Source organism: Macrotis lagotis, chromosome 1 (genome assembly GCF_037893015.1).
Source record: "Macrotis lagotis isolate mMagLag1 chromosome 1, bilby.v1.9.chrom.fasta, whole genome shotgun sequence".
NCBI classification, from domain to species: Eukaryota; Metazoa; Chordata; class Mammalia; order Peramelemorphia; family Peramelidae; genus Macrotis; species Macrotis lagotis.
The window spans coordinates 687,651,253-687,667,565 of record NC_133658.1 but is presented as its reverse complement, the minus strand read 5'-3'; the positions used below and the strand labels follow the sequence as shown (position 1 = coordinate 687,667,565).

At 34.1% G+C, this 16,313-nt stretch overlaps 1 protein-coding gene across 4 annotated transcripts in view; it reads right to left on the bottom strand.

The window, feature by feature from the left end:
* Positions 1-16,313, bottom strand: part of CHN1 (chimerin 1) — a 279,856-nt gene that overhangs the window by 13,957 nt on the left and 249,586 nt on the right. For all 4 annotated transcript variants that reach the window (XM_074215672.1, XM_074215671.1, XM_074215674.1 and 1 more), the window contains 4 exons: positions 13,949-14,033; positions 6,008-6,181; positions 5,129-5,206; positions 402-539 (listed from right to left, as the gene is read on the bottom strand). In XM_074215672.1, the coding sequence (XP_074071773.1) occupies positions 402-539; positions 5,129-5,206; positions 6,008-6,181; positions 13,949-14,033 (475 nt within the window). The remainder of the gene's footprint in view (positions 1-401; positions 540-5,128; positions 5,207-6,007; positions 6,182-13,948; positions 14,034-16,313) is intronic.

Sequence of the window (16,313 nt, the reverse complement as noted above, 5' to 3'; positions counted from 1 at the left end):
CTGAGTAATAGTGATGCCAGTATTTAAGATGAACAACATGGGGTTGTGGGTTTTTTTTAAGAGGTCTGAATTACAAGTATGATTTCTACAACATAAATAAAGTTTGGCAAATGAACCTTGAAACATGCCTCTGAGAAAGAGCTTCTCTGAAAAACCTCCTTTGAAAAAATTCCTAGAATATTAAAAAGAATATTATTATATTTGAAAAATGAATAATTCCTATTAAATCTGAATCTGAAAAAAAACACTAAGTTAATACAACAATCCTGAAGAGTCACAGAAAGATGCAAGATACTTCTCACTCATAAGCTATGTGAGGTACAGTTAAGATAATTACAAGAAAGAGGTAAACTCAAAAGCAAGTATATGCAATAATTCTGAATATAGATACTCATACTTACTTGCAGAGTCTATAAATTTGGGGTAGGCATCATATGTGATGAGTGGAATTGGCAAATCCCTGAAGTATAGCTTAAGTGCGCCAGTGATGATATTGATATCTTCATACATATTAACAGAAATGTCCGCCTTTTCACCATCTTTTAAAGGGGTTAAAATTTAAAATAAATAATTACTCATATTATTGCTCAACAGAAAAACGACAAGCTTGGTGGGGGAGGGGGAGTTTAGATGCCTTTGTAGAGATCTACTACTGTTACATTACATTTCATTACAATTCCAAATCTGGGATTACTTGCAGTGAAAAGCAAACTTCATTCCTTCAGGATGTTCACACCAACATTGTTTATTTTCCCTTGTTTAAGAATGGATCAGAGAGAAGGTTCTCCTGGCTTCCCAGTAATCTAAGTATTACTAATGGAATACTGAAGGCTTGATTCCTTTAGAAACATATAGGACATTTGGAAAAATTGCAATACATTTGGCCATAAGACCAGTTCTTTAAAACCTGTGTAAATTAAATATATTATCCCTTTCCCTAAATTAAAAATTTTATCAATTTAGTTCAGTTTTTCCTAATGGGGTATTTAAGATTTAATCATATTCTTTTTTTTTTTTTTTTGCAAAGCAAGTGGGGTTAAGTGGCTTGCCCAAGGCCACACAGCTAGGTAATTATTAAGTGTCTGAGACTGGATTTGAAACCAGGTACTCCTGACTCCAGGGCCGGTGCTTTATCCACTGCACCACCTAGCCACCCCAGATTTAATCATATTCTTACTCTTCCCTGTTGCCTTCTTCTTGAATGGAAATAGTCACAGAGGAAAAGTGAAATGATTAAAAAAAAAAACAAATTATAGAATGATGAAAATGAGATTCTGAATATTTTGGAAAACATTTTTCTGTATAACTCATACTTCATCATAAGAGTAGAAGAATTTGCATGAGATGTAGAGTCTGAAGACCTGGGTTCAAATTCTGACTCTGTTTTTCATAACCCACATGGCCTCAAGCAAATAACCAAATCTCTCTGGACCTCAATTTTCTCATTTAAAAAATTAAAGGATTGTACTTCATTATTTTAAATCTCTTGTAATTCTTAACTCTCTAATACTCTAAACTTTGGTCCAAAACCTTTACTGGTTCGCTTCTGTCTGATGAAGAAAGGCCAATTTTCTAAGTCTAAGCATTCAAGGTCCTTCACAATTTTATTTCTTCTCATCACTGTATCCTAATTTTGTATTTCTCTCAAACATTATACTTCTGCTCAATGGAACTGACTTTTTCATTTTTTCCCCCTAAGAAGTGTCATGGGCATTCCTAAAGTGTCATAGGTATTCTCATCAAAGTACATTTACTGTTGGTTTTCCTCAGTGCTTGGAATACTTTCCTTCATCTTTTCTCTTCATATAAGTCCTATGCATAGATAGATAGATAGATAGATAGATAGATAGATAGATAGATAGATAGATAGTTGGAGGGATGGATGAATGGATGGATAGACAGATAGATAGATAGATACATAAGATAGGTGGATAGATATGGAGATATATCATTTAGTTCAGAATACTTGATCCACTGGAATGCAAGCCATTGAGATCAAGGACAAAATCTCATACTTATTTTAAGGTATGGACTTGAACTTGACTCTTTATATAATAGGTATTCCAGATATGTTTGAGTCACTCACCCAACAGCCAGGAGGTAGAGGGGGTACATTTGTTTAAGCACTATGGACATGTTTAGGATTATGGACATAACCCTAAAATTGCACAAGCAATTTTATTTATGTTTTATTTATGTTCCAACCAGGGCTAGCTATGAATGGTACTACACCTGTAACTCATAATCTCTAGTCTCTTGCTGGGTACATGTCTTGTTTCCCCAACTAGGCTAGGAGCTCAACAGAAATGGATGTCACAATTTAATTTCTTTTGTATCTTTCCAAGGTCATAGCACAGTGTTGGGTATTTATTTAGGCATTGAATATACAGTACTGAATTTCATTTCTGGTAGGAAAACAAAAAATGCAGTTGACTGTGCTTTTAACTACATTGAGTTGGTATATCTAAAAAATAAAGACAAGACCCTGGATTTCATTTCAGTATTTTATCCATTAAAGATAAACTACAATGAGCTCCTATGCAATGTGATCATCTGATGTTCTTACCTTCATTTTTGTGGTTTTTATCTTATTTAAGGTTAAAATGATATTCTCAAATTGAGATCTCCCTTAGATATTTCTGATTAATTTAATCCTCCTCTTTCTTTCTGTAAGAACTGCCCTAGGGCAGTTCAGATCTTTTGAAACGGCCCTATTAGTGGCCTAGATTCCTGGATATCCAGAAATACCCCCTTAGAGAGTATCTTTGTGGGGCGGAGATTTTTACCCCAACTGAATTTTCAGAGCTGTCACTGCAGTGTCCTGGGAACTGAATTTCTATATTAGGACTAGAACAAATAGATGAAGTGTCATTCAAATGTTTATGTTTGGTCATGAAAACATTCAATTCCTCTATCAATGTTGTATTGCCTCCAGAGACTGGTCAGTGTAGGAATTTAGGGTAGTCTAATGGTATTCAGAGGAAGAGAAAGAGAAATGTATCCATCCAATTAATTTTGCATGAATTCAGAACTAATTATTCCAGTGCTTATCTGGAATGTGATCTGATTTGATCACTTTAGGAGGTAAAAGTCTGGGATTTTTCCCATTTTCCTTATCCTTTTCTATCATCTGAGGCAGATTTTATCATATCTCAATGCTTTTTTGGGGGAAAACCTTTTCTTCTTTATAATTTCCTTTAAGGCATATATAGGACTTGGAATCAAATCCAGCCTCAGACACTAAATTGTGTAAACCTGGGTGAGTCATTTAATCCTGTTTGCCTCGGTTTTTCATCCAAAAAAGGAGCAGGGAAAGGAAATGGCAACCACTCCAGTATTTTTGCTAACAAACCCCAAATGTAATTAAGGAGAATTGGAAATAACTGAACAATTGCCAGTAGGTTTATCTACTTTTTTTTTTTTTAGTTTTTGCAAGGCAAATGGGGTTAAGTGGCTTGCCCAAGGCCACACAGCTAGGCAATTATTAAGTGTCTGAGGCCGGATTTGAACCCGGGTACTCCCGACTCCAAGGCCGAAGCTTTATCCACTGCACCACCTAGCCGCCCCTAGGTTTATCTATTTACTGGAAATTGGGGGTGGATGGATGAAGGTTTCTCCCAAAAGAAAGGCAGAAATAGATGAGAAATAGAATGATAAAATAGACTTTTGAAAAAGATCCCTTTATTTTTGTCCCCTCATTCTAAAGATCTAACTTTTGGTACCTTCAAGGTTGCTTTTCCTCCCTAGCACCACTCTGATGTAATATTTAAAGGAAATGTCACATTGAAAAACCATGGAGATATTTTAATTTAAATTTTTTAAGAATAAATCCTATTGAGCTTCTCCTTTGCACTCTTCTGGCTGGGAACCTACCCTGAATCCAGGCAGCCTCCATCTCCTCTCCCCTATGCTCTTATCAGCTCCCCAGTACAATATGGATGACTCAAAGGCTTCTGTTTTCATCATCTTTAATTGAAATTTAGTGAGATGCTGACCCTGGTGAAAGGAGAGCTCAGATAATATAGGCAGAACTGGGCTAGCAGATTCACACTAGGGAAACCTGTGATTAGTATCACCTCAAATGTTCTTTTTTCCCTCTCCATTTTTTTTTTATTTCTAGCAATCTCACTGCTTTGGATCTATTTTGGAGGAAATGGCATTTGGTTTTGCTTGCTCAACTTTGATATAGGCAACTTTATTAAATTTTATAACATCTTGGCCAACTCCTATTCTGGAGTTTTCATATTGAGCTATTCAAGAAATAAGTAGTAATTATTGTTTCTTCATTTGAAGCATCATTGGTTTAGAAAGTCTCTTGCACAAAAATAAATCAGTTAAATAATATACATTGAGGGGCGGCTAGGTGGTGCAGTAGATAGAGCACCTGCCCTGGAGTCGGGAATACCTGAGTTCAAATCCGGCCTCAGACACTTGAAAATTACCTAGCTGTCTGGCCTTGGGCAAGCCACTTAACCCCATTTGCCTTGCAAAAAAACCCCAAACAAACCAAAAACCTAAAAAAAAACCTAATATACATTGACTAAAACTATAATACTATTCTGGTAATACGACAAGACTCTTGATGTTATTTTTTGGTGATACCAAAAAAAGAAAAAGTGGAAGAAAAAATGACTAGGGAATGGTTGAACAAACTCTGGTATATGAATGTAATTTTTAGAATTATTTATAGAATATTTTTACGGAATATTTATTGCTCTATAAGAAATGAGGAATATGAGGAATTTGATGAGATATGGAAAGACTAAAAGCAATGGAGTGATGCATGAAGAACTAAGGGACCAAATACAAAATGACTACAAAAATGTGGCAAATGAATGCTCATAAGTTGTAATGGAAAATCTTGATGCTGAAGATTGATCATTAAACATAACCCCCTTTTTTATCAACAAAGAGGTGGTGGATCAGAGACGTGGAATACAGTATATACTCTCAGACATATAGTCACTGTGTTGGTTGGTTTTATATAAATATTTTTCTTATAAAGGAGTGTGGGGTCATAAATAGGGATGGAACTGGGGGAAAATACTAGTATAAAAACAAAAGGCAATAATAAAACTCTAGATTTAAAAAAGAATCATGCTATTAACAAGGAGGCTAGAGAACATACCTCTGTCAAATGCCATTTTTACATCTTCAATAAGGTCACTAAATCCTGAGACTCTGTAGAGTCCTTCAGAGTTAAGACCTATAAATAAAGATCATATTAATCAATGAAATAGTTTAGAATTATTTGCTTTTCCTGTGAATTCTAATTTCCTTTAATACTTCTCTTCCAGGAAGGTAAAATGGTAAAAAGATTTGCTCAGAAAGGTGAGCATTAGAAACTTAGTCCTATTTGTGATTCTAAAAGTAAAACCACTCAAGTCATCCTTTAACCCTGACCCACTGTCAACTGAGCCCTCATATTTAGTTCACAATCACTTTGTAAAATTAGATCAAATATGGTAAGCCTTAAGGGAAATAATAGCATCAGCCCAATTATAAGATAACTTTTTAAAAAAAGAAAGAACATTGAGATAAGCCATGCTCAGAGAACCATGTCACTTAGAGGCTTGTGTATTCCCCAGGGGGGAGAGAATTAGGGTGCAGATCTAATTTGTGGCTAATATTATGCTAATTGAATATATTTCTTAATCTTTTTCAGGCCCAAGAGATCTATGACCTTTGAAAAATGGACAGATATTTAGAAGTTCACAATAACAGCAAGTACCTTCACCAAAAGCAAACAAACAAATGTTGTGTAAATGAATTAAAGTTGGCTTTTGCAGATTAGAAATAGAATATGTAAATCTAATTTCAAAGTAATAGTCATGATAATTAATTTTACTCTTCACTCCCCCCCCCCAAGATACAAATCAGAAGTAGCTTTGAAGATTAAGGAGGTGTCCATAAACATATTGGAACTCAAATTCAGGCAAACCTCTGGCAACATAGATCAATCTTAAGAGATTAAAAAGAAACAAGCCATGAAAGAAGAACATCTTACCTCTAGATTCAATTTCTCGAATGCACATGTCAACCACCATTGGCCTTTTTGTGATATGTGCTTTTACTAGTGTTGTAAGGTCACAGCTATACACCTTTTTGACATGCTTCAGGTCTGGTTTACAGTCATTGGGGACCATCTTGGAACACTGCTTATGAACATTTAAACCACAATCTAGAAAAGAAAAAAATAGATGGTAGGAACTCATTCCTGAGGGAATATTTATGACCTGATTGCTTACAGAATACTCTAAGCAAATTAACTAAAGGAAACTACTTACTCTCTCTTGCACTCATTTTTAAGCAATGTACTAGTCCCATTTCATCAGAACAGGGGGAAAGAACATTTTTCCCAATTTATATTCATGTTTTCTAAGTCACTGAAAATTTTAAGAATACTTATATGCTATATCCATAGTTGCAAATATATACAAGCAATTTGTTTTGCTTTACCTTTTTACCTTTGTCAAACTTATAAACAGCTATTACCAATTATCAAGATACTACAGTTATTTAGTAATTTTACCTCTATAAATTATGTGACTTAAATGTATTTCTAATTCTTAAGTTCATATTTTCTAGATACAATGCAAATGGAAAAATACAAAATAATTTCTGACACACTTTTGTTTCTCTACTTCAAGTTAAGTATAATGAAATTTTTCCCTTAGAGGGCATAACAAGAATAAAAAAGATTTGCTTTCATAACATTAGTCAAAGTATGTTAAGAACTGAAGAAATTCAATAGCAACAATAAAAATACCTTCTTTAAGTCTTTGTATGCAATCTATTGCTATTGTTAATTAAGTGAAAAATCTAAGGGTTGATCTTTTGTGAACCCAGCTGGAGCTGAACCAATGTCTTTTGGAGCAAAACCATTATAGATTATTTTTGAGCATAGCTGCAGTCTATTTCAGAGGTCAACTGATCAAGCTTAGAATTGAACACTATGTGGATGTATCACATTTGGGGGTTTAGAAGCAATAAATTAGAAGATAAATTATATTTGAAAGTTACATAGCTAAGTTTACATAGGCATATTTCATGTTAAGTAAAAGTGACAAAAACTCGTTGTAGCTCTCCATTGTCTATTGTATAGGGGTATTGGACTTATTTTGGGGGTCCAGAATAGAAGCAATAGGTAGAAGCTATGTGGCAGATTTCAATTTGATGAGACATGAGTAGAATTTGGGGAAAGTATATTTTTCAATAATTTGAACTAACCAAAAGTAGAAGGCACTGCTTTTAGGAGTAGTAGATTCCCTGTCACTAGAATCCACCAACAACTTATTGGGCAGATGTAAATGGTTCAGATTCGACTGGGCTAGATGACTTATGAGATCCCTTCAAATACTAAGATTATGGGCAAATAGAAATTCTTTACCCTAGCAATTAAGGTTCTTTGCAAGTTGCCTTCAAACCTACCTCCCCAGACTTATTGACTTGAGCCTCTTTTGTAGATTCTACATTTCAGCAAGTCTGTATTTGTTAACATTTTTAAAAATCTCAACCTGCCTCCTTGCAGTTCCAACCCTGATACCTAGAAGTCATTATCACTATCTGTTGAAATCCTTCTGCTCCTCCTTCACTACCTCCATGGACTATTCTTTAACATTACCAATTTTTCTGACCTCTCTTTTGTACTTGTCACATTCTGTTTTATATCATACTTAGCTGTATATATCATATCCCACACCACCCCTTTAGGCAACTTGGGAGAAGAGACTGCTATATTTTGATTTTTTGTTTGTTTTTACCTCTGTGTCCCTGGTATCTACCACAGATACTTAAACATACTGGTTGCTTAAGAAATATTTGTTGAACTGGATTCTCTCTCTCTCTCGTACTTTGCCATATGCAGTGAAAAGCAAAGGACCCATCTCTCTTAACCCACCAGTTTGTAAATGAGTGATCAATAGGCTTAGTGTTAAAGATTCCACTGTATTCCCAGCATGGAAACACACTGAATGCCTCCACAATACTGAAACCCAATCTGAACCTTCTTTGCATAAATTATGATTTCATCAAAGAAATGTTCCAAGAATTTACCAGTGAAAGATCTTTATTAGGTCTTTGCTAGGTAAGACAATTTTTTCCCCATTTTTCCACATAGGAAAACCAAATCCAACCTAATAAATAAAATCTAAATGGTCTTCCCCAGGGCTTAGTATAGGTTAATGGCAAAAAGTCTAATCAAGATGATGCTGCTTTCCCTGAATTTTTTTCCAATAATTTTTCTCATTTAATGTAATTTTGGAATCTCTGTTTCATACAAAGTTATCCACATTTTCAGGGAAAAAATAAACTAAGTTTTAAGCTTTAATAAGTTAAAACTTCACAGGGTGGCTAGGTGGCATAGTGGATAAAGCACCAGCCCTGGAGTCAGGAGTACTGGGTTCAAATCCAGTCTCAGATACTTAGTAATTACCTAGCTGTGTGGCCTTGGGCAAGCCACTTAACCCCATTTGCCTTGCAAAAACCTAAAAAAAAACCCAAAAAACTTCACTAAGACTCTTGAGATGTTCTGTTAGTTAGAATTTTACAATCACATCAGAGAGTAAAACCATTTTCCATATGTAAAATTCCCTCTAATTTTTAAGACCTATTTCCAGGTATTATTTGATTTTACATCAATTTCAGTTCTGAGTGAAAACACTGGTGCAATATTTTATAGGATTGTTATTTTGCAAGAGAGAAATTATCTATATAAAATTCTAGAGTATTGTCACAATAGCTTATAATGTGGTATATTTATATGATTTTATTAAAATAATAACAACAATATTGTCTTTCACATATGAAGAGGGTTGTTTGTGTGTGAGCTGTTTTTCCAGAGATAGGTGTCTTTGAATTGATTCATGAATATTTTCTAACTCTGTAATAGATATTAGACCCACATTTATTATTGTGTACTTTGGTACACAGTAACAAAAGATGAACTATGACATTTTATCTGAATATCTCATTTAAGATTCTAAAAAATTTCAAGATTAGAGTTTTAAAAGCTGCTTTCAAATACTGACCTATTTAAGCTTTTTAAAAAGCACATGACTGAATTTACCATACTGTTATATTTCATCACAGAGTCATTTCTTGTGTGAAATCTTTAAGTGGAAATTTTTTAGAAGGCAGAATGATAACATTTAGGCTGGCTGGTTCATCATTATACCACAACATCTATGGCACCAAATATCTGGTATTTGGAAAAATACAAATTTTTTCCAGTTTTTATCTGAATTCCATATAGACACAGTCTTAATTGCCTCTTATTTTAAACCGCCATTCCTAAGTTAATTTGTGACTCAGTGAAAAAGAATTGAAGTCATCACTGTATCTCATATTTGGTTATATAAAGAAAAGGGACAAAAACTTACATAAATGGTCATTATTTATTTAAAAAAATAAAACTATAGGAAGACTGAATACATCTGAATGTTATAATCACTTTTAAAGATTTGATTTTTATCAAGTGTAGCCTGAAGTCCCACAAACTCAAAATAATACTGGCTAGTCACTGCAATAAAGCATCCTTTTATTTCTTAAAGTTCATGGCGTTATATAGCAGTTCTGAATTCTCTCAGAAAATTGCTATTTCAGACTGGTAGGATATCAAAACTTCAGGTGGCCAATAAGACTTTATTTGGCTTTTATACTTATTTATAGTCATATAACTCCTGAAAAGTTCCATTTCCCCCAGAGAAGTGCTATAGAGGAGGGTAAGGGCAGGATGGGGAGGAGAAAGATTATAAAAGAAATTTTAGTTGTTGCACTGATTCATTGGGTCTTGATTTTTCTATTCATATTAAACCACATCTTTTCTTCTCCAATTGAAAAAAAAAATTAATAGGAATGGAGCAAGCATATTAAGATAGGCATTAAAAGGCACAATTTAAATAATATTTTATTCTTTGAGTGTAAAATATTGGAGAGGGCAAAAGAATCTTATTTGGAACCCTCAACTCAGGCTACCTTTTTATATGTTCCGTCTTGAAATCTCAAAATAGAAATGATGCTTCAAATCTAAGAATCTGAGAAAACTTTTGAAGAAAAATAGTTCATGTTGACTTTGTTCTGTTGTGGAATGAAGTGGTACATAACTCTGTTTCCATACTGCAGAACTAAGAAAGTAATGAAATCCTGCCCTATGCCCACAAATTTAAAATAATTGGGAACATTTTTTTTTTAACTCTTCTGGTTGCTCCTTTAATAGAATGTCAACTTCTTGAGGGAGAAACTGTTTCATTTTTGTCTTAGTATCTTCATAGCTGAGAATAGTCTGACAAATAATAGGAACTCAATAAATGTTTGTCAATGAACAACTTTTTTTATACAAAAATAGCAGTTAAATATATATAAATGCATATATTAGGATAAGCATATTTAACATTGAGGGAAATGATTTTTTTGATCCTATTTAGCTTATTGAGAGAAAATGTATCTTCAGCCCCATAGAGGCTAATTTTATGCAAAGAATTTTAACCAACTATCCATTAGATTATACTGATTATTAGGTACAGTGAATATATATATATATATATATGTATATATATATATATATATATATAAAACATAAAAGACATTGATTCCACTTTTTAGCTTCAACATTAAACTGCTAGTATATCTCATGTTATTGTGCTTGACTTTCATCATTTAAAAAATCCTAAAATCATTTCCTTCAGGGAAGAGCTTGGAAAAAGTTTGATAATAAAGTTAATGGGATGAATGCCAATTGAATGTGTATGTATGTATGTATACTGTATGTCTGTGTAAAGCTAGAAGTGAAGGCTAAAATGCCAATACTATCATACTGCTTGGGAAAAAAGCATCCACGTAGCAGTGAACAGTTGCTATCTTGGGGTTTCATTAAAAAAAATTATCATGCTCCTTAATTTCTTTGATTTTTCTTGCAAGGAACAATGGCAGAAGAGAAATTCAATCTAGGCCCTGACATAAATATTTCAGTAGCAATAGCAGTACCAACATCAGGGCTAAGCCATTATTATATAATCCATAGCAAAGTCATTTTAGGAGTTTTAAATAAAACTAGAAGAAAGGAGAATTCTGGAATTGAGAGATTAAGGAGACTGATTTTTTTTTTCAATGTCAGATTCTATAAAGGCTATTTGTCAATTCTCACTGACACCATCCATCATGCTGTCTTGTCAAATGCTCCTGTTTGCTACCCCAGATGATCAGCCTCAAGCTTACTACTGACCTTCAGGCTTTTTGTTGTTGTTGTTTGTTTTGGTTTTTGCAAAGCAATGGGGTTAAGTGACTTGTCCAAGGTCATACAGCTAGGTAATTTTTTTTAGTGTTTGAGGCTGGATTTGAACTCAAGTCTTCCTAAGTCTAGGGCAAGTTCCCATCCACTGCACCACCTAGCTGCCTTGCCCTTCAGTCTTAAAGCAGACAGCTTGCCTCTGCTATGAGGCCAGAGCAAGTAACCATTAGCAAGTAACCACTCTAATTGCTGACAATAACTCTGTAAGTCTGTTGGCACCATTCAAAAATTGATGCCCATGGCAGAATAGGGCTTTAAAGAGCCTTCAAAATTTCATTCTGGCTTGATGGCCCCTAGCACAAAGGCAAGATGTCTCAGGATCCAGATTACATAAATGCCTCTCTGGAGTTATTTTCCCATAAACCTTAGATCATCTCTTACCCTCTGGATTCTGATTTGGAAAAGTGGAGGGACCCATGGACAGGGTGGTCTCAGAGAGGCTTTGCCTGGACAAGAGAATCGATTGTTATTGAAATGTAGTCTGTTGTCATGGAAAACTGTGAACTGATTCTTAGTCTGAGTCTTCTTTTTTGAAGGTTGATTTGCTCTTATGCTTCAAGTTAATGAGGTTCAGATATCACTGACTATACCAGGGAATGATGTTTCAAGGACATGATATGATGCAGATGAACATCTGTACCTTTATGCCATTTGAAATAACAATTTAGACAGTCGGTTAGAGCCCTATTCTCCATTTGTCTCTGTTCATTTTAAAGGCACTCATGTAGCAAATGACAACTTTGAAGGTGATTTGAGAACAGACTCTTCCTTGACAGGAAGAATACTAAATTCAAAGAGTTAAGGTACTTCCCCCCCCCCTTAGATTCTGAGTAAACTGCCTCATAAATAGTGCTCTTAGTAGCTATTTAGAGAGAAAGAGGATAGATAGAAATCCATTTTCAGTTTATTTTTTACAGAAATTTTCTAATAATCCTGATCAACATTTGTGAATTTCTCACTATTGGCCTTGCTTTACGGTAGTCCTTGAAAAGTTTATGGAGGTTATATAATTGTGGAAGCTTACTTCATAGTATATTAGAGTTAGAAGGGACCTTGGAAAGCATTTATAATAACCATGTCTTCTCAGAGATTTATAAATTAAGACCCAGAGAGCTGTTAAATGACTTGGTCAATATTGTTCAAGTGGATCCTGGCAGAAACTGTGATCACACATCACCTACCTCCTACTTGAATATTTCAAAAGGATTCAAAGAATAACTACAGAGAATTGTGACGTTTGGCACTCATTGAATTGAACTGAGACTTTAAAAACATATAGATTAACTTACTGGTAAAATAAAACATGATTTATAAACAAGAAAAAGTTAGACCCCCAGTACTTATTTGGTATTTTTGGCAATGATATCAACCAGAAAGTTCCATTTATATTTGGTATTTCAAAGCCTTGTCACAAAAGAAAGAGGAATATTCAGAATGATAAACTTTTCAAGTGGTCTAGGCTAAAATTTCTCCATTTTTCTTGCTTTTTTTCATCTTGTCAGGACTGCTTTGGAGTATATAAGCATACTTAAAGAACATATAAGAAGCAATTTTTCATTTTTATATTTTTAGGTAACATAAAGAAATCTCTATGGCTAAATATTATAAATAAAAATGAAAAGATCGTTCTTTTAGAAAAAGAAAAGTCTGTGCCAGAATTCAAACTGGTTTCAATAAAGGCCTAGTTCAGAGTACAGTAGTTCTATAGAGATGAATTTCATGTGATTTGAATAACGACTTTATCTCATGTCACAAAAGTATTTCAAGCACTCCCTGAATGGGTCATTTCTTTAGTGGGTGAATCTTAAAACTATAACCACACTATAATTCACAAATAATATTCTTATATATACAAGAGTTAAAAAATGTTGCAAAGAAAATATTAAGAATTGAATGCATTTTTAGTGTTTTCATTAAAAGGTTTTTTGTGAGGTTTTTTAAATAAAACAAATAATCATCAGACAAATTCACAGAAATTTTTTTTAAAAAAGATTTCTGATTTCACAATGCCTTAGTGGGAAAAATTAGCTTAACAAGTTACCTTTAAAATTCAGTTGCTAAGGCAACAAACATAGCTAGCTCTCTGTACATTGCCTTTTTTTGACATCATTTTTATAAATTTAGTTACTTGAACATCAAAGGCACATATTAAATATAACCACTTTGCTTTCAACTAGTTTGATATATTTTTCTAAACAAGTTGACTATCCTTCCATTTAATAATTCAGTATCTGAATAGCAAAGTATACTGATACTCATTAGTAACCACAAATACATAGAACGGGGTCAAAAAATTGATTTATGATTTTTTTTGTTAAGGTCATAACTCCATAAGGGAAGCAGGAGGTTAATTCTACCACCCTTGCTTTACATATGAGGAAACAGTCAGTGTAAAGATAATAACTGAAATTACATACCATAGTATGTCAGCATTAGATCTAGGACTAGAATTCTTAGCCTGAGAATGTCAGACCACCACCTTTAATGCCTGAGTTATTTAAATGATGTGTAAAAAGGAAGAATGCTTTCCCTTGAAAAAGTGGGAGCAAAATACAGGACCCATTCCTTCCCAGAGTGGATGCCTGAGTATCTGGCCCACCAAACATGCTTATTAATGAACATTAGGGTTATTTGATGAAGAGAAGAGTGAAGAGGTGGTACCTGCACATTTCACTCCCTGAGCAATGAGACCCCACATAAAGTTGGCACAGTATTCACACCAGTGTGGACCTCTGAACGTATGGACCTGAAAGAGAGTAGAGGAGGGGGGAGGGAAGGGAAACACACACAGATGAGGTTGTTTCACAGGCAAAACAGTTATGTTCATAAATGAGCCACAAAGGCCATGTGAAAGTAGAGAGAAATGGTTGCATACAGTAAAACCTCAATTAACTGGGACCCAACTCACCAGAATCCTGTTTAAGAGAGGCATTGCAACAAAACAACTCAATGCCAAGGGTTTGTTGAGAAAAGTCACTTTATGAAAAAATTCCTTTTCATTTCAGGCAATATTTGGAGCTCTGAAAAGACTTAGTCCTTTCTTATACCTCCTCAAACCACAGTACTGTTAATGAACACTGATAGGAAATGTTTGTTGACTGATCTCAAGGAACAATAAGATCCTGAATTATCAAAGGGTCAACTGCGTTGGCTATACATACAGGAAGGAGAGTTCTTGTGTTCTACAAAGATTTTTTTATACCATAGGTGGTTGTTTTTGATGGATTTTCATGTTAACATTCAGTTGACCAGAGAATATGATTAACCAGAATATTTGTTCACTAAGTATTTGAGTTAATGAAGGTTTTACTGTATTTATTTATCCTTATGCTTGGAAAGGAAATGAACTCTGAAAGAGGGTGGAAAGCTAAATGCCAAAAATCCCAGTAGACATCTAGATGTATGGAAAAGAGGATTATAAATCAGAAGAACTCTTTCTAAGCACAAAATAATTTATATAAGAAAAGGAAAAAATACTGGTATGACAGAGAAGTGAAGGATAAAAAGTAAGGATACTTATTTTTCTGTTTATCCCAGAAATGGGGTTTTAAAAGAAAAAAGAAATCACACATTCTTTAAAACTATTAATAGCAATTTAAGATTTCCAAGGCTAGAAAAAACAAAATTGGTTAGAAAGATAATATGTAAGAAGAAAAAAGGAAAGTTTTTAGAGAAGTTGATTATTTTTCTTATATCAAGTTTGTTGGTAATAATTCTATAGATATTTTCTTTAGCAGAAAACAGTAACACCAAAACATGAAAATTATACTTTGCTTAAAAGTAGTATTTCCCCCAATAAAAATATTTACTTGAGTATCCTAGATAAAATAATGAAATTCATAATCATTTTCTGATCAAGTTCCATAAAAAAGTCAACCAATGGATTTCTAAAATACATGTGTCATTTTCCAGTAGTTCTGCTACTGAAAGCATTATGTGTGGGTACTGGGGTGGCCTGAAAGATCAATGCATAACTGAAGTCCTTTTTGTTCTCTACATGCATGAAGGTTGTTATTGGATGGATGCATGCCTCAGGGCATCATTTGACAGTCTTGTTATCAGTTCCATAATGCTGCATAGACTTTGAACTACCCTGTGGTCCATAATTTCTCTTATGTTTTCTTGCAGATGATATTTAAAGATGGACCTGAGAAAACATAAAAACTTATGGAAAGATAATTAAGGGTGTTTCTAGCATTATAGGTTTATAAAAAGGTTGGAAAGAATACAAGCACTGATGGAGAATTCCTCTACAAAAGGGAGGCTAGTTAGTGCAATGGATAGAGCACCAATCCTGGAGTCAGGAGTACCTGACTTCAAATCTGGTCTCAGACACTTAATAATTGCCTAGCTGTGTGACCTTGGGCAATGCTTTGCAAAAATAAAAAAAAGGGGGGGAGAAAGAGAGAGAGAGAGAGAGAGAGAGAGAGAGAGAGAGAGAGAGAGACTTCCTTTACAAAATAAGAAGTACACCAGTATTCTTACTCTGCAATCACCTCACTCTATTGGGAATGAGATGTAGAAGATACTATCAGGGCAGACACAACATGCCACAACATCATAGCTTAGCTTTAGGATTTTAGAGAACCTGACTGAATAGCAAATTCTCTCAGAAGTTGTCACTACTGGATCAAACCAATCTGGTGGGTCTATGATTTGATTAGTATGGGTGCTTCCTGCATTAAATCAGAAGGGAGCCCTTGTAACTCTTGTCCAAGTTCCTCCTTAATGTCCTCTGAAATCCTTACAGAGAGAGAGGTTCTTAATCTTTTTTGAATAATAAAATTCTTTGGTCATTGTGTCCAGTTCTAGGGTCTAGAGCTCAATCTGGAAAAGCCTGTGGATCCCTTTTCTGAATAATGTTCTTAAATGTTTATACTAATTATATTATGTGTGTGTGTGTATACATATATATATATATATATCATAAAAGAAATTAATCATATTGAAAGAGTTATCATAATATTAAAAAAAAACATGTTCATGGGTCCCAGGTCCTTGTTTTAGAGGATCTATCTAAAGAGTT